The sequence below is a fragment of the Triturus cristatus genome, chromosome 4_1, assembly GCF_964204655.1.
Source record: "Triturus cristatus chromosome 4_1, aTriCri1.1, whole genome shotgun sequence".
NCBI classification, from domain to species: domain Eukaryota; kingdom Metazoa; phylum Chordata; class Amphibia; order Caudata; family Salamandridae; genus Triturus; species Triturus cristatus.
Window position 1 is genome coordinate 1,201,968,626 of NC_140585.1, and position 21,836 is coordinate 1,201,990,461.

The 21,836-nt window shown below is 43.2% G+C and overlaps 1 protein-coding gene across 3 annotated transcripts in view; it reads right to left on the reverse strand.

Annotated features, from left to right (window-relative positions):
* LOC146856386 (retinol dehydrogenase 16-like) overlaps positions 1-21,836 on the reverse strand; it is a 141,259-nt gene that overhangs the window by 12,018 nt on the left and 107,405 nt on the right. For 2 of the 3 annotated variants that reach the window (XM_085654509.1, XM_085654508.1), the window contains exons 2-4: positions 13,653-13,985; positions 9,491-9,749; positions 5,932-6,095 (exon numbers count right to left, since the gene is read on the reverse strand). In XM_085654509.1, coding sequence (XP_085510635.1) covers positions 5,932-6,095; positions 9,491-9,749; positions 13,653-13,965 — 736 coding nt within the window. In that variant the 5' untranslated portion in view covers positions 13,966-13,985. The remainder of the gene's footprint in view (positions 1-5,931; positions 6,096-9,490; positions 9,750-13,652; positions 13,986-21,836) is intronic. The other variant, XM_085654510.1, reaches the window with a different exon arrangement.

Genomic DNA, 21,836 nt, shown 5'->3' on the forward strand with positions numbered 1-21,836 from the left:
CAGTATGCCAGCATCGTGGCGTCTGGCTGCAAGAGTGCGGTGGGAGACAGTGTCGAAGGCTGCAGAGAGGTCTAGCAGGACGAGGGCCGTGATGTGTCCCTGGTCGAGTAGCACGTGGGTGTCGTCGGTGGCGGTGAGGAGGGCGGTCTCTGTGCTGTGGTTGCTGCAGAATCCATACTGGGAGGAGTCAAGGATGGCGTTCTCTTTGATTAAAGTGGTCAGCTGTGCGTTGACGAATTTCTCTGTGACTTTGGTTCGAAGGGAAGGCGAGAAATGGACTGGTAGTTTTTCAGGTCCATTGGGTTGGCCGAAGGTTTGTTGAGGAAGGGCTTGACCTCAGCCCGCTTCCAGTCGCAGGAAGATGCAAGATTCGAAGGTGGCGTTGATGGTGCATCAGGCGTAGTTCGGGCGCAATGGCGGCAGCGGCTCTGTGGAAGATGTGAGGCGGGCAGGGGTCCGTGGGGACTCCTGAGTGGGTGCTCTTCATGGTTCTGGTGGTGTCTTCGGTGGTGACCGGTGTCCTGCTGGTAATGGGGGGCTGGCTGTTATTGCTGATGGGGAGGGTGGTTTCTGGGGTCTGTTTGCTGAAGTTGTTGTAGAGGGCCTTGATTTTCAGGTGAAAGAAGGAGCCAAGCTTGTTACAGAGCTCCTGGGACGGTATGATGTCTGTGGCTTCGCTGGGGGATTTGGTGAACTGCTGTATGATGTTGAAAAGTTCCTTTGAGTTGCTGGTGTTGGTGAGGATTTTGTTCCTGATGAAGGTCCTCTTGGTGGATCTTATGCGTTGGTGGTATTCTGTCATGGCCTGCTTATAGGCGGACTAGTCTTCGGTTGTTTTGCTGTTTCTCCATCGTTTCCCGAGTCGTCTGCAGGAGCGTCTGGCTTCTTGGAGGTCGGTGGTAAACCCGGCGGCCTTCAGTGGGCAGTGTCTGTCAGGGCAGGGGAGGGGAGAATTCAACCGCTTTACCCGTATTTCAATATATGTAGCTACAAGAGTCTGAGCATATACTTACTGGCTCACTCGTAATGAAAGCCTCAGTCTGCTGTTAGTCTCCAGCACAGACACTATTGTATCATACTACCTCTTGTTCTGTTATTCTACAGCTTAACGCTCAAACACTTAACACTTCCTAGTTCCTACAGCACAAACTCGAGTGCCTCCTCGTCTTTCTTCCTCGAAGCAGTCCTCACAACTTGAAACACGGGCGTTGTTCCTCAGCTGATAAAAAATACTACCCCCAACATGACTGCCAATACCCAGCAGTCTGTATGAGAGAAGGAACTTAGTAAATACTTCCTTTATTTCCATTTTCTTTGGCAGGCGAAAAACAAGTAAAGCAATGTTTTTCTTTTTCTTTGTAAATGTTAATGTTTTTCTTTCTAAAATAGTAGATTAGCTACAGCAGTCTGCTCAAAAACAGGTGCGGTCATTACCGCCTAGTTTTAGCAGGTGGGACTGCTCCATATGCTTGCTGCACCTACCTATTAGACTTGCTTGAGCAGTTTTTACTGATGCAGCTATGCTGAACATAATCTCCCCGCTCAGCGCATTTCAAGGTGTAATATAATTTTGCCACGTTTTGTAATAGGTATCAACTCAGTTTACCGATCGGTAGTCTGCCTAATCCAGGATGTAGTCTCCTGTTGGAGTGGGGCCAACATTTCAGTTATTTAGAAACTAGCGGAAACAGGAAGTATCAGTTGGTTTTCGATCTTAGAGTGCCCTAATCCAAGAGTGCCCTAAACTCTGCTGGCAGCTGTTTTGGAATAGTTGTGCATTTTAACTTTCCTGTGTGTCGGCAAGTTATTTCTCGGCATAGTGACTCATGGATAATCCAGTGAGTGATGTTGGTGGGCCATCCACAGAGGTCCCAACCATTGCCAATTTACAACGCATGATTGAAGCTGCAGTTGAGGTGGCCTTTTGAGTTAGACAGGGTCTGCGTCCTGCTAAAATTCCTAGGGTTGAAGTAGTTGGGCACACTATCAATGACCCAGATGAGGAGGAGATGAAAATCCAATCTATCACTACAACTTGTTCTGCTGTCGAAATTTTAGATTTCTTACAAGTTAGTTTCTTACGAGGTCTAGCTGTATCCACAATTAGGGACCAATGGGCAGCTATCCAAGCATATAGGGGGAGACAGTGTTACGACAGTGGCTCCTCTAACATTGTATCACTTCAGGAGTTTTTTTCTCTTAAGACCAATGATCCATTTTCCTTTACCATCTTGGTACTTACCATTGGTCCTTTATGTCTTAACGTGTCCTTCCATTGAACCTTTGGAAATGTCTGACATAAAATACCTGACCTCTAATTAGTAATTTTAGTTGCCATTTGTCCAGAGAGAAGGGTTGAGGAAATTGGAACTTTCCTTTGCATTGCTCCCTTCATCTTTTTTTCCCATGTAAAGTCTGTGTGAGCACCTGTTTCGTTTCTGTTAGACCTGGCACCATTGGCGTGTGTCTCCCCTGCATTTTTGCCTTTTCCTCTTGTGCTTTTGCTGTGTGTTGGGCTCCGTTTTGCTGGGCTAGATGCTTTGGGTATTTTGCCACTTCTGTTCAGTGCCAAAGTGCAAGTGCTCCCTTTGTAAATTGTTGTTATGGATTTGTGATTCCAAAATTGGCATATTTGAATTACTAGTCAGACCCTAATATGGTGCACTGTTTGTGCCCAGGGCCTGTAAATCAAGTGCTGCTAGTGAGCTGCAGCACTGATTGTGCCACCCACAGACGCAGCCTGTAAAATGTAGCTCTGGCCTGCCATTGCAGAGCCTGTGTGCAGTCTGGTACTGCAATGTCGACTTGGCACACACGTGCCTGGCCCAACCTTCCCCTTTCTTACATATCAGTCACGCCTAAGGTAGGCCCAAGGTACCCCTGTGGGTAGGGTGCAGTGTATGTGAAAAACAGAACATGCCCTGGTGTGTGTGGCATGTCCTGGTTGTGTATTACTGCCAATTCCATGTTTTCACTATTTGAAGGCTACTTGTTCCCATAGGGAAGAATGAGGAGTTTGTTTATAACATTTTATAAACATAACTACCCCTGGGAACAAGGTAGGAAAATGAAGTTTAGTATGCCTCAACTCAGAACGTTAAAATGCATCTTTTAGTGAGGGTGATTTTTGCATTCTGTGTTTGAAAATACCACTTTTAGAAAGTAGGTATTTTCTTGCTTAACCATCCAGTGTGCCTTTGCTAGGTTTGTATATTGCATGTCTGGCTTTTGGATGACAGGGGCTGGAGAGGGGCCGTGGCTCTAGGGAGCCAGATGAGTCAGGGCTGGGTTGAATAGAGCTGGGCTGCATTTAGAGTAGGGGGAGGAGATTTCCTTTCACCTGAATGGGCCTTGTCTACCTGCAACAATGCTGTCTCCACCTCCTACCAGAAAGCTAAGCCATTGAGGACAGAACTGGTTTTGGCTTGGTAAAGACACTCTCTGCCTTCAGAGAACAAAAGATTTTTGTGTATACAAAGTGGGGCCCAGACTCCAGACTTTTAGATCACTTCTGAGAATCAAGAGGAACCTTTGCCAAGGAGAAGAGCCGGAGAAGCTGAGGAGGAATACTGCCCCTTTGCTGTTTGCTGTCTGGGGTTGGCCTGCAGTGGCTACTTGCTGCCAAGGTAAGGATAAAAGGACGTTGCTGTTTGTTTTGTCACCTGCTTGAGGAAAAAGATCTCCAAGGGCTTGAAATTGAGCTTGTCTCCTGTTCTGAAGTCTCATGGACACAAAAAGTTATTTTCTTTTGTCTCTCTGCATCTGGAACTGCTGTTTCAGCTGCCACAGAAGAAAATTGCAACACCGACGCCGGTGAGCGACGCCGTAACCTGCAACGAAGCCGTGGGCAACGCTTGTGAAGAGCAGGACGCACTGCCCCGACTTGCACCATAGGCCTGCCGCCTGCTGACGTCGTGTCACATCGACTCCAAAGCAGTCATCAAGGCCGCTGCCTGCACCGGAGCTGAGGACACCGCTCATGATGTCCATGACGCACCGGCCTGACTCGCACCGCAGCCCCGACTTCAATGACGCCGGTGCTTCATCAACGCGGAGCCCTTCCTCAATGTGGGTGACTCCTGAATCCCTCGACTTTGCACCGTCGTAAGGAACTGCCGCCTCGCCGCCATCGTGACGTCACCTCCCCGACACAGTAAGGAACCGAAGTCTCACCTCCCGTGCACCACAGTAAGGAACTGAGGCTTCACCTCCCCTGGGGGTCGTAAGAAACCAATGCCGCCCGACATCAACGAAGCATCACCTCCCCGATGCCGTGCTCCGTCTTTGCTTTCATCAATTCCAAGGTACTGTTCTTTATGGGTCTGCTTGACTCCGTGCCCGACACCGCACACCTCAGTCGGCGTCGTACTTTGGGATTTTTATCTGTCATGACGTCATAAGAACTCCAGGTGGAGTTATTTGTTGATACAACCTTTAATTGACTGAATAACCTATTTTTGAGGATATCTTGATAACTGTATTGTGGATTTTTGTTGTTTGGTCTAGTTTGGGTTTAGATAAAGATTACTTATTTTTCTAAACTGGTGTGGTGTCCATTTGTAGTGTTTTCACTGTATTACTGTATGTGTTCATAAATGCTTTACACACTGCCTCTGAGATAAGCCTGTCTGCTCGTGCCATGCTACCAAGGGGGTGAGCAGGGGTTATTTTAAAAGTGTATCCCCCTTACCTTGACTAGAAGCAAGGGCCCCTATTTGGACAAAGGTACCAACCTCTGCCAACTAGAGACCCCCATTTCTAACAGTTTCCAAAATATCCTCTTCTTTTCATTGCTCATACGCCATTGTCCTTCCTGTGTTCTATCCTCTTCCATCCTCACCTGACAAGACAACTCTACACACTCTTGACTTGCAAAGAGCATTATCCATCTATTTAGAGAGAGCATCCTCCTTTCGGAAAGTAGACTCTGTGTTCATTACTTTTGGCCTTTTGAGTAGAGGTATTCGTCCATGCACTCAACTATTTCAAGGTGAATCAAGACAACCATAATCAAAAGTTATGAAATGTCAGGTTCAGAGGTTCCTACTCAGGTATGCGGTGGATGCACTAGGTGAATTTCAACATCATGTGCATCCAACATCATTAAAAGGCATCTTTTGGGCAGTAAAATGAAAATCCGCTCACAACTTTCACATTACGCACATTTAAATCAACATTAGAAAGAGGAGATATGATAAAAAAGAAGTAAGCTCACAGGTGTTGCAGCATATCTGTTGACTCGTTGATTTATTAAGTGTGCTGGGAAATAAAGTGTTCAATCATTTCTGTTTGGGTATTGTCTCAACTTATAAGGACAGCTTTGAGGAAGATGGCCAAGAAGGCATTAGCCACTTATTTAAAAGTAATGATCAAACCTTCATTACTGCTAGTTGATTGTTTAATTTTTTATTCTTTTTTAAAGGTTTGATGTACAACAGGAAGTATTCACTACATTCCTGCCCTTTTATAGACTGCTGAGTAATAGCAGCCATGATGAGGAAACTATCTTCATCAACTGGGGGACAACTTCTGTGGAACCTATATTTTCTCCGCTTGCAAGGACTGCAGCGAGGAGCAACTTGACTCGGAGTAATGAAGATTACTGGCAAGTAACAGGGCCATTGGATCCTACAGTTCTAGTGTTACTTTTGCATCATAGAGCACAGACAACACTGCATCCTATTGGCCAAACACAAATGCTTTTCCTCAGCATTAGCTCTGCCAATCAATTGTATAGCACAAACATTGTTCTACCCTACAGCAATAACTTTGCTATTAGATCCAAAAGCAGTTGTCTTTTCTTAGATGCAGCAATGAAATAGATTAATTTCAAATGTATACCTAACTCACCTCATAAACAAGGCAATATAGTTGTTTTAATACTCTTATAAGAAAATGAATGAACACACAGTAGATGACCAATGAACTCACAGGTGTTGTAGTATTGCTGTCCATAGCTCTCCTTGACATCATTCGGCACACGGGCCCACACGGCTTGCAAACTTTCCTCCACTATTGGCTTGGTGGCAATACCAGTGTTGAAGCAGCCAGGCTCCACAATTGAGACATTAACACCAAATGCCCGGAGATCCCGCCTAATAATCAATAGAGAACACACAAAAAAGTTTGATAAATGGTTCTGAACCGCAAGGCACTATATAAAAAACAGTACTCCAAGCATAAAACCACACAATGAGAATTGGATGCACTGGGTCACATTTGCTGCTGTAACACTCCATTTTAAAATCTCAGTAACATTAAAACATCTCAAAAGAAGTAAAGTCTGTGTTATGAAAGGTATGCCCGTTTCAATCTAAAATACCTCCTCTCGAGATCTGTACACTTTATTAGGCTCACACCGCTACTCAGTCTTCTTGAGTAGCATACTCAGGGAAGAGAGAGGGGGGTTTGCTGTAGAACTGGAAAGTTGAATGGGGGATTCTATGGTCTTAGTTAAAGTTTTGTGGACCAGGTACTGAGGCACAAAAGTGGAAGGGTACCCTAGCTTCCAAACTTGTAGGTCCCCACTACATTTATGGTCAGGGTAGCTGCCATTTTTCTACCAGAAAGGCTTCTGCTTGCTTTGACAGCATAAACCACTGACCACTGGCTCGACTGACATTGGGCCAACAGCTAAAATGCCTATGTTCTTTCAACATATTTAAGGTGGATGTTCTGATTTCTTTTTTTCCCTTGTTGGGACTACCAGGGAAAGTCTGGCGATCCCAAACAGGATAGCGAATAAATTACTAGCACACACTGAGAGAAAACACCCACCATGTCATGGCAATTTCTTTTTTGTTTTTCAAAACAATTTTCTGCTTATCAGTTTGAAACAAAAATTTTTTTTCTGTGCAGGCTTTGTCTACACAACAAGCCTTCAGAACTTTCAGTGGTGCCGCCATGGTATAGTCTCCTTTGAAGGCACACCGATCTCGGCCTGCCTGGAGTGGGTCTCTAAATAATGCACCTGTAGTCCATCGGGGCAGCCGAGAACATCCCTCTGCTGCCCTAGCAGAACAGAGTGCAGTCTCACAATCCATAAATGAGGGCTTAAGTACGTATATAAGGTTGCTTGTTAGCACCGCTGCCATTTTCTCTATATATAGCAGATTTACCCAATTGCTTTGCTCAAACAGATGGAGATGCACCAAAGATAAGCAGCTGGCCTTTTGCATGCCTTTTATATGCAGATTATATAGTAGTAATGTACCTAACCCCTATTTGGTTGAATTGAAAGCTGATATCACTACAGAATTATACAGTGGGCCAATTTTTTGAAAATAAATGTTTATAAAAATAAAATCTTAATTATGAAAAGTAACAAAAGTAGAAAATCATGTAACTTTAAGTGGCAAATTGGTCCTGAAAAGCTGGAGGTGGTAGATTCATACCTTTATTTAGGGAACTTTTAACAGGTAGTACGAAGAACAAACCTCATATTGAACACAGCACTTGTAAAGCTACATCCCACGCTAATGATTGCGTATTTTTTACAGTGCTATGGGCAGAAGAAATTTTTTACATCTACTGATGGTTTTTAAAGCAAAGATTCCTCTAACCCTGCTCTATGTGATTGAATCAATCCCTATTAAGGACTGGAGTTTTTTAGATAGGATTGAAGGTCTGATACTATGTAAAATATGTAATTTTAACACGTTAGTTCCAACGGCAGCAATTAGACTGGAATTCGGCCTGATAAGTTCTTATATCCAAGGTTTATCCAGGGTTTTACGATGGGGATATCAGCTAAAAAAATAGCGAGCCAGATTCATTAAGAGGTTTCATGTGTCATGAAAGCTTCGGTGTTAAGGCAGGTAATTATTCTTTTTATCGTGATTTCTCATTGGCACTAAAAATCTTTGGTATACAAGAAGAATCAGTAATCACCCTTCCACCATTAGAATTTAAATCTCTTTTATAAACCTTAAGTGGCAAAATCAGCTTTAATAGAGATACTAAATTTTGTAACTCTAAAGAGAGACTAAAGCCAATAGCGAGGAAAAACTCACCGAGAATTCCACAAAAATACTTATTTTGGAATTTACAACACGGAACTCGACGTTTGCTCATTCTACGTCGTATGAATCTCTTACCTCTAAACGACTTAACAGCAAACTGGTCCCAGAATTTGAAAAATTGAAAAACTTGTAATTTGTGTAAGCTGAGCATTCAGAAGCTGGACCATGTCTTGTTTGCCTGTCCAGCATTGGTTTCGAGTCGTCATCGTTGGCTTCGGACGATGTTTTCACAAAATTGTGTTAAAAATTTAGCTTCAGCCCGAGATCATCTTTTTTGTCCAAAAAACGAAGCAGTGTGTGTAAAACTTTAAAATTATTTTAAGGAGTTTATGTATATATTTTAAATCTTTTACATATTCTTTTAATTGGGCGGTTAACCCCCTTGTTTGTCATCTTCTTACGAAGTATTAGTATTTTCCACTTTGTCAAATTGTATTTTGCACACTAATTGGCTGCTTTTCACTGCTATTTTGCATAAATAGGGATATGTTGCCTTCATTTCCCGTTCTTGTTGTTAACTTTTAAACTTAATTGAAGTGGGATTTTGGTTGTATTTTGCACATTAACTGGCTGCTACTGAATTGCTTTTTGCACAGGTTAGGATATGCTTTGTTATTTCTTTTTCTTGCTGCTAACTCCGAATTGAATTTTTTTGCCGAAGCTGAACTTTGGACTCTATTTTGCATATGAACTGGCTGCTACTTACTGTCCTTTGCGCATTCTAGGATATGCTCTGTTATTCCTTTCTTCTTGCTGCTAATTCTAAATTGAACTTTTAGTCGAAGCTGTATTTTGGATTTTATTTTGTATCCGAACTGGCAGCTACCTAATGTCCTTTGCACATTCTAGGATATGCTCTGTTACTTCAATCCTTATGCTGCTAATTTTAAATGCTATTTTCTGTCGAAATGGCTATGTGCTGCTACCCAAATCATTGAAAATGTTTCTCTAAGCACTGAGGTTATGCATATTATTTTTACTTAAAGGTACCTGCTATTGTTTAATATGGTCCTAAACAAACGCTATCTTCTACAGTAGAGGTTTTGGGCCTCTGTTTCTGCTGTGAGCTAAATGGTTTTATTGTTGAAAATCTTACGTATTCTGCGTATTGGGATAATTGACAATATTGACTGTTATCTAAAGGAACTCTAGCCTTGCTAATGCAGGCCTCTGATAATTTTATGATGGTTCGTGGAATGAGTTCTGTTATCTTTGATTATTTGTAATAATATGCATGTACTTTTATGTGGACCTCTAAAATATTGAATTGAATTACGTATATAATGTCTTTTGATAGGGGCAGCAACTCAGCTGCAGTAATCCTTTGCTTTTTCTTTTTAAATGTGTCTTGTTTTAATTTTGACATCATTTGGTCATCGCAGTTGTAAAACGATGACAGATTAAATCTTTTCCTCCAACCTCATGTCAGTCATTTAACTGGATGGCCATGCTAGCAACGTGCTCCTTACCTTAAGCTGTCCGAGAAAGCCTCCACTCCATACTTGGAAATGCAGTACCCTCCGCCAACAAGTGAGATCCTCCCAAAAGCACTGCTCACATTGACAATCCTGCCCTTGCACTTCCTCACCAGGGACACCAGGCTGAGGGTCACATCGATCATGCCGAGCAAGTTCACGTCGATCACTTTTGCAAAATCGTCTTTGGTCAACCACTCATTGGGTGCCATGGGGAAGCCAACCCCGGCGTTGTTCACCAGACCCCAGAGTCCTGGTAAAAGAACAAAAAATAGAGTGAAGCAGTCATCCCCTTGAATCTTTCATACCCACACTGAAGGAAGATAAGTGTGTCAGGAAATGGTAAAAAGATTGGCTGAGCCCTTGCCTTAGGCTGATTATGCTTCTTGCTCGATGCGTCCATTTATAGCTGCACACCAATCTGCAGTAAGCGTAAGTGGATTGCAGTGCGAATCCTTAATTTGTATTTTTTCTGTCTACCATGAAAGGAAAAAAAAGGTGGAAGGCACCTGATAATCATGTAGCAAACCTCAAACCACTGCAAGAATACAAGTCTGCCTATTTTATCACTGTTTCTAGCTTATCAGAATGGGTATTTGTAGTTAGTACCTTCTCATTGCCTGATGGAAACTCATTAAAAAAAATCTATTGGCAGGTTATGCATCTTGGCATATGACCAGATGCAATTTTTTGGTGTTTCGCAAAGGACTCCACCATTTCTTTTAGTTCATCTGGTAACGGGCTTTGGTGTTTTTTGTCCCTGATCTGAGGAAATATCTGCATTAATTTTGATTTGTGAAGGGGCGCAATGACCCTCCATTTCCCATCTTTTGGCCACTAGCCTGTACTCCTACTTTTAGTACTGGTGCCATAGCAATGCCAACTACCTTGACCATCAAATCCCCATCTGACTTGAAAAAAATCGAGAAGTCTGGCAAACAACAGTAAGTGCTTGGAATGTATACTTCTGCGAATTATAAAGAACATTCCAGACATGCCACAAACACATAATATTCTGACATAGATCTTCCATTTGAGCCACAGGTCAATGCTGTGGTCTACATAGTCCTATGAGAATGATTTACCTATGGGCTGCAAAGACTTCAAAGCGGGGTCACAGGGATGCGTTACACTCTGTGGAAACATATCAATGTGCAAAAGTACTTAAAGTGATGAAAATTCATGCATTGGCTCACAGTGGAGTCAAGCACTAAGTTCAAAACACTCTGCCTCGTGCGCAACGTTAACGGAGCAACATTGAAGGGTACCATTGTTATTTTATGACCTTCTACTCAATAACCAGAAATCCTACACTTTACCACCTCACAACTCTACCGTTAATACTTTTTCAAGAGATAAAGTCACAAAGACGTCTGTCGTCGGAAGTCCTGGGGTCTCACACTCTGGAAAACTGTGGACCAATCCCTAATGCAGAAGTGAACCACTTTTTCCGCGCTACACTTAAAACATAGCTGTCCAGGGTCATCATTTATATCAAGTCAAAGCATCAAAGATAACAGCTGATAAATGCTTGGTAGACTATTTATAAAATAGTTTTTGTAACTTCCTTTGTAATTTCTTTACTCTTTTTAAAATTATTGTTCTATGCCCAAATTCTTCAATTATAGGTCTCCCTAATAATCTATCACCTAACCAGAAGGCTGCCTTGGCTAAATCTTACATTCCAAAATGTAATTTGGTTTATCTATGAGATAATTCCATTTAAACTATCATCCAGTACTTTGTACCATGTAAAACACATGAATTTAGGAAGCTTGGAGATATATCTTCTACCCAGGGTGATCAGGATAGATGCAGGAAACAAAGATGCATCTCTAGAGTCCAATCGGCGCTCCTGTTTTTTAGGTTTCACTTTCCAGTGACTCTTCAGGACATATGCTTTATTAAAGGGAAATAATGGAGAACGCTGTGCTGGGTGAAGGTGTTAATTTTGTAGTTGGTTAGAATGCATCTGATGTTTTAATTGGCCGTGCTTTTCATGAGAAATTCAAGTTAAACAGAAACCATTGCTGACATACATTTGCTGTGATAGCTTATGTGTGTTTCAGAGCAGTGATGCAGCACTGGCTCCTGGGAAAAACTGTACCTCATACCCCTTCAGAGAAGTGCCTTACATGAGACCCATTTTTGCAAAAGCTGATCCAATGAAATACCAATTTGTCGATATTAGGACATGCTTTTTTGATCGGGGCATGGTCACCAACAAGAGAGAGAAACAGTTAACTGTGTTTTGTAACTGCCGTTTCAATTTAGGGGCATATTCAATCTTTTAAAACAGTAAAACAAAACAAGATAATTTTGTTAACATTATAAAAATATTTTGGGATTTAAATGTCATCTACACCGGTGTGTATTTGTATGTGTGTATATATTTTATGACTAAAAGTTTGCACTTCATTTTCAATAGGATTAGGCGCATGGGAGACACTGGAGTTTTATCATGTCTTGAAGATTTGGCGCCTTCCATATTGATCTTGCACAATAAGCTATGTCTGTATTAATTTAAGTTAAATTACTTCAGCCTCAAGATTCCCTTTAGGTCAGCACCACAATTTAACAATGAAAGAGGCTCATTCTTTTCATTTCCCAACGGGCAGCAAATAGTACATATCGTACTCCTGCTTCCTGTCATGATGGAAATCATGCATTATTGCTGCTGCTGAACAAGACTGGAAAGAAAAAATATGAGGATTAAAGAAACCTCTAGCAAAGCTTGATAAATATTTTGTGTGATTTCTGTCTGAATACCGTTGTTCCAAGAAGTATACAAAAGTGCATAATTCAGTAAGAAACACTGGGGTAGGAAGTTGCAGATGCCAGGGCCTGCCAGAGTCTGAAAAACACAAAAAAACAAAAGGGCATTTTTTAAACAAGCATTGGCAATGCCAATAGGTCTGGCCTATGAATACACTGTCAAGTCAAACCTAAAAATCCATGTGCGTGACTGCTCTCCTCCCATCTGTGCTGCTGCCTGAGACAAGCGCCATAAATTATTTTATTATCTAAGGCACTTCAATGCCATTTCAATGGCATGTGTGTGTGTGTGCCGCTTAAGTTCAATCTCAGGCAGTTTTATAAATAAACAAAATGATCACAGCTGTCTGAAGGGCAAGTTCTTTTTGTTGAAGCAGAAATCTTTTGCACAGTTAAAACAGGTACTTCTGGCTTCCAACATGTGGGTAGAGCCAAAGCCCCTTCCTGGTAATACTCACATAATTTGTCTGGTGACAACTGCGCTGTCAAGCCAGACCATAAAAAGCATGAGATGGGGAGGGACTGGCGAGCAATGGTGGAGTGGACAGCACGTTGGGAATCTGCAAGTAAACCCTGCAAGGAGGAGTAGGTGGGGAAGCAATGGAGGAGCTGGGTGGGGTTATAGATACAAACACCCTCTCCCCTAAACAATCAGAGCAGGATGGGGAGGAACAGGGAAAGAAACAGATATACTTGAGAGAATAAAGCAACACAGAGTGCAGAGATACCACGAGGAAAACATCACATGGGGGAGAAAGAGCAATAAAATACATGCCCTCCCACTGAGCGCTGAGAGAAAAAGAAAAACGTAATTCCCTGATGTAGAGCCGCAGAAGAATACAAGTCAACTGTTCAAAAAAAATGTATAAATAACCTATTCTCCAGGTCAGGAACAAACACAGAAAGGGGCAGAAAATGTATCGAAAGCAAACAAAATTAACAAACAAATAACAAGAAAGTTATCCAATGATAAGCAAGGAGCAAATCCCTATGGTGCGCATTAGGTTATCGTCAAGAAGATAGGCCTCAAAATAAGTCAAATTGCTCACAAGAAAAATATGTGTATTATTTTCATAATCCATTCATTAACCAACACTCATGAATCCCTCAGTTTACCCTCCTGTATAATATATATTTATGGATATTGTATCCCTATTCATGTGCTACCTTGTGACATTTAATGAATTTTACCTTGTCAGCGTCTAATGAATCCTAGCTATCTGTTTGAGCTGCCCTCCCAAATGAAGCACACAGCTATTTTGTTCCTTGCAAAAGTGCATGGACCATCATTTGATCCTCAAACTCACGCTATAACACTTTCAGTAAAATATCGGATGAAGTATAATAAAAATAGTTATTAACTGGCAATTAAACATCTAACCTTTGTCTCCCACTTGCTGCTTCACCCACTGCGCCATGGCAGCCACGCTGTCGCCCTTGGAGACATCCAGGTTGATGGTCTGCAGTCTCTGAGAGGTGACTTCCTTTAATTGCTCAGCTCCCTTCTGGGTCAGGCACGCCGCCAGCACATGCATCCCTCGCTTGTCCAGACAGCGTGCCAGGAGGTTCCCAAAACCGGAGTCACAGCCAGTGATGAAAACATATTTGTCCTGAAGTTTTGGGACCGTCTGCCTCTCCCGAAGCCACAGGAAGACAAAGTACAGCCCCGTCAGAATCGCCAGGTAAAGCCACATCCTGCGCCCTTAGCTTCTAGCTGCATCAGAAACAAACAAGCAAAGGCAGGTACATGAATTCTGCCACGTATACTATATTTATGTAAACCAGCAACAGATGTCTGGCACACCAACTTTTTGGTCTGAAAAGGCTGTATTATTTCCAAGACTTAATCTTTAGGAATGCAAAGTACACCAGCAACAGATGTCTGGCCCACCAACTTTTTGGTCTGAAAAGTCTGTATTATTTCCATGTTTTAATCTTTAGGAATGCAAAGACATAGTATTCATATTGTAGATGAAAATCAAAAAGGTGTAATGCAGCACTCTTCATCTGTAACAGAGAAAGACCTGGTAAAAGCATGCAAACAGAATGAAATCTGTTGCCAATCTGTAATGATACGAGAATTATGGTGAACACGCACAACCTGTGTATCCGATAAATGAAAACTCAAGTTTCCCTATTTGCAGCGTGCTCCTGGGGTTTTGCACTCCGATCTAGAGCGTCAAATGTTCAAAACATGAGGGTGCACACCCTGAGTTGGGTTTGTCCCCCTAGGCACAACCCGAAACCCTGTGAAGGGTTTTCAACACTTTGTATCTCAACAAGAAAGATCATCCACAGTTTATAGTTGGATATTTAATAGGTTTATCCAATATTCATGGAGGAAATTATATATGCTCTTTTAATTGAAATGGTAACGATGAATCCAAATAAACAGTTGTACATCATAATTATCCTCCATTCACTTCATGCTCATCCCAATGCATTTCGAGCACTCAGCCTTTTGTCAGGGGACATTTTCATAAAGCGTGCATTTGGTGACTTCCTGCATGCGGTGTTAAACCAGAAGTTGGATGAGCGCCTGGCGTCCAGATCGCGACTTCTGGTTTAACACCGCATGGACACTTTGCTTTGACACCGATAATCTCCCAATTGATAAATCTGGAGTGGAACATTTTAAACTACTAACTTTTACCATGTTAACCACATTTTCACCAATATCCTCCACTCACCCTCACTGCATTCCCACAAATGTTCCCAACACAAACTGGATCAAGGACCTTTTTCTTTCCTTTCAACACAAATAAGGATTTCTTAATCTAGCCCATATCTTCCTCTGTAAAAGAAACTTCTTTAACTTTCTTCCAACTGTCATACTCAACTTTTTATCTGTATTGAGTAGTTGACGCATTCTTCCTAACTAAACAATGAAGATATTATAAAGAAACACCATCACCAACCCCCCAGACATCCATGCAAGCCAGAAAATAGTAGAAACTTTTCTTCTTCTCAGCAACTCAAACGGGGAAACATTAGCAGATGAATGTGGAGTTGTCCCATAAAACCACAACTAGGCTTTAACAGCTTTTTGTACATCACATTTACACTCAATAGCCAACCATATTTAGTCCCCAACCACTCTATTCATGCGTTTGACCAAGCCATTGGTCTAAGGATGATAAAGAGAACTTTTCAATTGAATAACACTGCATTTCTTCAGGAAACGGTTCTAATCTTTACTCATTAGTTGTACTCCATATCTGAGACAATCTTTTCTGGAAAACCTTTTCTCAGAAAAATGTGTTCTAAAAAATTCAATGACTGCTTGAGAATTTGACTCCTTTTTAGGTCTCGCGAGCCAAAGGCTCGAAGAGACATTTTATATCTGGGCTTTACAAAGTGCTGCCGTGGCCTAAAGCTACAGTGCATGTGCGCGGGCGCGCGCGCCGCGCTTACTTTCACTTTCGCGGCCGCACGGCCGCTTTGATCACGATCACTTTCAATTTCGCGGCCGCACGGCCGCTTTGCTGCGCAGACCCAGCCTCCTCTGCCAGCACACCCACAACTGGCAACATTACTAGCGCTTGTTCTCATTAGACTTCGGGAATTAAAAAACCCTCGCGCATGGAAAGTCATCCTAACTAAACGCAGGCCTACCTAAACGTGTCGCAAATCGTGACATGCATTTAATCAGTCACCCTTTCGTTAGTGAGCCTTAGCTTATCTTTTGCTTTGAATGATTTACATAGTCATTAGTCATTAGTCAGCAGAGAACCGAAAACGGGAATCTGCCAGTGAAAATTAATGGGCGGATCGCATGTTACAGTAGTGGCCATGTTAGACTGAGTCTTTTTTAATTATTCTAAGCAAAATTATATCAGGTATTTTATTCACCACGGGCCTACAATATTATTTTTCTAACTATAATATTAAGTGTGTTTGCGTAGATATTTGTATATAAAAAGATAGTTATCTATAATTTCTATTAGAAAATACAATTCCACGTCACTTGTTGTGAAGAAAGTTTATAAAATATTACCAACTTCAAATTCTGTGTACATTTTTTCAAATCCTTAATCAACTCGCATTTCTTAAAGCATTCTTGTTGCCCTGAAAGCAGAACTGTTTGATGCTGTAGCTACTCTTTCAGCGCGTCCTTCTTTTGTTTTTATCATCGTGGTTCTAGTGATTGGCTCAGTGACTGTGAACTTTTCTTCAGTCCTTCTTTAGTGTCAATCCTTGTCCACAGCACCCTGGCTTAGTAAGGGTAGAATGGCGATGTGCTGGTCTCATGCAGCACTGCGAGTGGGGGGCGCCAATTTATGTATTCGCAGATGCCTGCATCTTTTCCCAGTCCTGAATTCCAAGAAGACGACCCTGCTGATGAAGTTCGCTTCCAAGACCAAGTAATCATTGTTCAGCTTGTCCCATCTCTGCTGCTTCCTCTTTTTAGTATCCTTCGCTGCCTACCTTTCACTTTCGTATTTTGTATGTATTTCCAACTTAGTGAGCCTTCCAAACCGAGATGACTATCCTAATTTGTGTCACTTGCCCACATTTTCAGAGCTCCCAGGTTTCCCTCAGCCAGACCCCTGTTTTTGTTGTGCATTTTGCGACGGGTTGTCCCATTTTTCTCATTTTAAAATAGGGAATGCAAAGCAAAACAAGCATTTGCAATGCAATCGGTCTCGCCTTTGGGGCCTAAATATTTAGCCATGCAGCAAACTGTTGCACTTTTCAGTTGAAGTGTTAGGCTGCAACACACTGCTAGAATACACTACTATTGTCTGTGAGACAGTGCTCGGTAAGCTACTCATGCTGGACATGCAGACACTGGAGAGCGCTAAAAAATGCAACCTCATCACTTTTATGTTCATTAAGAGGAGTTTCTACAATACTTGAGAAGCAGAAAAGAAATATCTCACTCAAACTGAAAAGGTATCAATGAATACCTGGCGCAAACTAATTAATGATAAATGTCTTCATCAAATTGATTACCCCTAAAAGTCCACATGAATGTGGGCTGTGAGAGATGACCTCAATCGCAGGTGCTGCCATCATCTTGATGCGATTTCATGCACCATGACTGGGGCTGCCTCGAGGTAGAAAGCACTTATGCTCTTGGGCAGAGACAATTGATAATGTACCCATGGTGGCTGCAGTAACTTTCTACACAATGCCAACACTCACGTTTTTAGGTCTCTCCTGCGAACGCAGCGCAAAGCGCTGCTGTCCGCCAGCGAGATCTATTGTTGCTGACTTGCCTCGGAAGTGGGACAGGAGATGGGCACGCGCAAGGCTTTTGGCGGATTTGAGCCGGTGTACGCGCACTTGACACGCACGTGCACAAACGCGATGTGCACATCTCCTGTCCCGCTTCCGATAACATGCCAGCCCCATTGGAGGCTCCGTGTGGGCTATTGTTGGTGCAAAGTGTACTTTTGCAATTCTGAGCAACAATAGCCCACACGGAGCCCCCCCAGCCCTTCTTTACTCACCGGGCTGCTCTTCTGGGGGGGTCTCCAACTCGCGGCTGCAGCACTTCTGTTGCGGGGCTTCTCTGCACTCCTGGGAGCCCCGCGCTGCTGTGGTCATCCTCTGCCGCCGCATTCTTCACCCGGGCCCACTCCTGGGACCCGGGGCTTCTCTTAAGTCCGGCCGCCACTGCGGGGCTCTCCCTTCAACATGGGAGCCCGCGTTAGCACAGCACGCCGGTTTCTGTTTTTGCCGGAGCAGGCCCCGCCCACGTCCCGGGCAAGGGCACCTAACTTCCGGCTTGAAGACTAGAAGTTAACAAGCAATTGCAATGCCATAGTTCTCGCATTGACGCGAGTTTGAACTATTGACATTTGCAAATAATAATGCCTTTTATTTTTGTTTTCTTTTTAAAAACCTAAATAAAAGGCATTGTTATTTACAATGTCAGTAGCTCAAACTCGCATCAATGCGAGACCTATTGTTTCTAAATGGCGACGCTTCGACTTTAAACACGCCTGTCATTGTTTAAGAACGGAGTCGCTTTCACTATGTATTTGCATTTCTTTATTTCATACATGCAAACAAATTGATTGGCTTTTCCGAAGGTGATGGGCCAACAGCTGTTTGTACTCCCGTACCCAGATCACCCCCTCCCGCTGTTCACTGTTAACCCAACTTGCTCTTCTGCCCCAGCATCTCATCTCCACACCCCTCCTCCACCCTGAGCTACTTCCCTTCCCGCTGTCTCCTGAGCGCCGATCGCTTGATTTACAGCCTCAATAGCTGTAACTCTAATTTACTAAAAAAAAAAAACCTCCACTGCAAATAAAATAACATGCATAAAAACATTACCACTACTTTATTGATGTCTCTCTGCTCTCCTTGTCACACTGTCCCTCATTTCACCAGTCTCTCGGCTTCTTAGTAGACTTCTCCTTTCACCTCAGCCTTTCACTGTCTTCTAATAGCACTCCCCTCCGGTACTTCACGGGCTATCTCGCCCCTTGTCATTCTGTCCCTCCTTCTACCAGTGGCTCTCCTTTTCTCACCCAGTCACTTATTTCATCACTATCTTTCAGTCTCTCATCTCCACCAGCACTTCACAGGCTCCACCTTTTCATCCTGCCCCTCCCTTTACCAGAGTCGCTACTTCATACCTGACTCCTCCTTTCACCTCATCATTTCATCTCTCTTAATGGCACTACTTCTGTCCCCCTCGCTGCCCCCGTAATTCTGTGCCTTTTTTCTCCTTCTCTCCCCTTCACTGCCACCGTGATTCTGTGCATTTTTATCTCCTGTCCCCTTCGCTGCCCCCGTGATTCGGTGCCTTTTTCTCCTTCTGTCCCCTTCACTGCCACCGTGATTCTGTGCATTTTTATCTCCTGTCCCCTTCGCTGCCCCCGTGATTCGGTGCCTTTTTCTCCTTCTGTCCCCTTCGCTGCCCCGTGACACACCACACACACAACCACAACCACACACAACCACACAAAAACAACCACAAGCACACACACAAGCACACAGCCACAACCACACACACCACTACCACAACCACACATACAAAACCACACACACAACTACATATACACAACCACACACACAACCACAGACACAACCACACCATCAGTGCACACTTTCACCAGGCACAGACACCACTAGCCGTCACTGCACGCTTCCACCAGGCACACACCACCAGATGTCAGTGCACGCTTTCACCAGGCACACACACACCACCAGTGCACAATTTCTACAGGCACAAACACCACCAGCCATCAGTGCACGCTTCCACCAGGCACACACCACCGGACGTCAGTGCACGCTTTCACCAGGCACACACACACCACCAGCCGTTAGTGCACGCTTTCACCAGGCACACACACACCAACAGCCGTCAGTCAGTGCACGCTTTCACCAGGCACCCACCACCAGCCGTCAGTGCACGTTTTCACCAGGCACACACACCACCAGCCGTCAGTGCACGCTTCCACCAGGCACACACACCACCAGCCGTCAGTGCACGCTTCCACCAGGCACACACACCACCAGCCATCAGTGCACAATTTCTACCGGCACACACACCACCAGCCATCAGTGCACACATCAATTGTTAACGCATCCACAATTAACTATTGTAGCAATCGCAGTAAGGCGCACTTTACTTTTAAACATATTCATCTAAAGCGCAGCATGCCACCATTGCTACAAAAATAAATACACATTTTTTTGGCCTACAATTTATAGACCTTTGTTGCAATTGGTGTCGCAATCTTTAGCAATGCCAATAGCTCAAACTTAATTAATGCGAGACCTATTGCATTGCAAATGCTTGTTAAATTTCAGTTCAGGCCTCTTCCAATAGTAGTCAATCCTGACAAAAATATACAATGAGTTTAAAGGATGGGCATGAAAGCAATCCATAAGATCAATACCCAACTTTTGCCAAGGGCTAGTGGGAATGTCAATAGATGTCAAAGGAGGTGTAAAAAAAAACCTTCAAATTGTTGTCAGAAGTACAACAAATTACATCATTTTAAACAAAATTCTCAATGCCACGGTCTATATGTGGCCACCGGAGAGAAACACACAACCTGTGTTTATTGAAAGTAGCACCCAAATTACAATAGTAGGAAGAACTAATGTATCACACCTCAACAGCAGCCCTTCGTCCACAGACAACTCATCAGCCACTTTGACAAACGGTTGACACTCAAAGCCAAGATTATTTTCCTTAGGACATCCTTTAACAACATATTTTTTTTACTTGAGTGAGAACCTCTTCACTAGAGACTGAGTCTCTCCACTCAGATTCTAAGCAATAAACTACATTGGAAATTTCAATAGAAGCACCTATACAATCTTCAAGAACCTTTTATATCAAGACCAGACCCAGAAAAGTCCAATGTTCCTTCAGAGGGAAATCGTGGAACAAAACCTGCTCTAGTATTTCTCCTGCCCGAAATATATGCAACATCAAATTGATATTGTAGAGGTGTGCTGGCCATTCTGGCAATTCTTGGAGAATAGTCCCTCATTTTTTCCCCATTAAGAATGAACACTAAATGTTTGTGGTCAGTTTGCGGTACAAAGCGTCTTCCCCAAATATAACGGTGACATCTTTCAATGGCCCTGTGGAAATCGACAGAAATAGCTGTTAGCATGAGCTGAAGCCATTTTGTTTTAGCATCCATTTTAGTTAGCCATGTGCTCGCCATGTGCTCTTTCCATCTTCACTGTCGCCTGCTTTGCTATTCTGCTTGAGTCATCAACTATAGTTAACCCCTTCAGTACTGAGCCAGAGTACTGCGCATACTCAGAAAGGCCTGTAGCTGCTAGAATAAGCAGCGTCCTTGTGCGTATTTCTCAGCTGTCCTTGATCCAGTCGCCCGTGCGCTGCCTGGGTGTTTTCGAGCGATGGCGGCAACAGCTGTGTCCATACGTCAAAGTGAGGGAATAGTTTTATCACACAGATTGCTTGTGTTAGTGCCTCATTCAGTCTATGCGCTTTTAAACCAGACAAAAACGCAACACCTAACTAGTGCTCGCTTGACAGGATATGAATTGACACTCTTGGCCTATCATATCACATTGAAAAGATGTTCGACTTTAAATCCCGCTACACTATTACCACTTCCAGCTACTCAGTCTAAGTAACAAGAGACTCATTATTGTATATTCCTTACTGAAGAACAAACAAAGGGTCGGGTTGACCTACAAGATATGCCTCTTTCTGAAGTGGATGGGGAATTGTGGGTTGACGGGTCTTGCTTGAAGTTGCCCGATGGCACGACATCGGCTGCTTATGCAATTACGATACTTCAGACGGTTGTTGAGACAGTTCGCATCCCACAGAAGTCAGCTCAGGCAGCTGAGTTGATAGCACTGACAAGAGCATGTGAGCTTAGCACAGACCTGTCTGTTAACATCTACACCGATAGCCGATATGCCTTTGGAGGTGCTCACGATTTTGGGCTACTCTGGAAGGAAAGAGGCTTCCTTACATCACACGGGACACAAATAGTGCATAGTGAATTAGTACATAATCTCCTTACTGCCTTGACATACCCTAAGAAAGTAGCGATTGTTAAGTGTAGTGCGCATAAGAAAGTGACTGATAAAATAGGACAGGGCGATG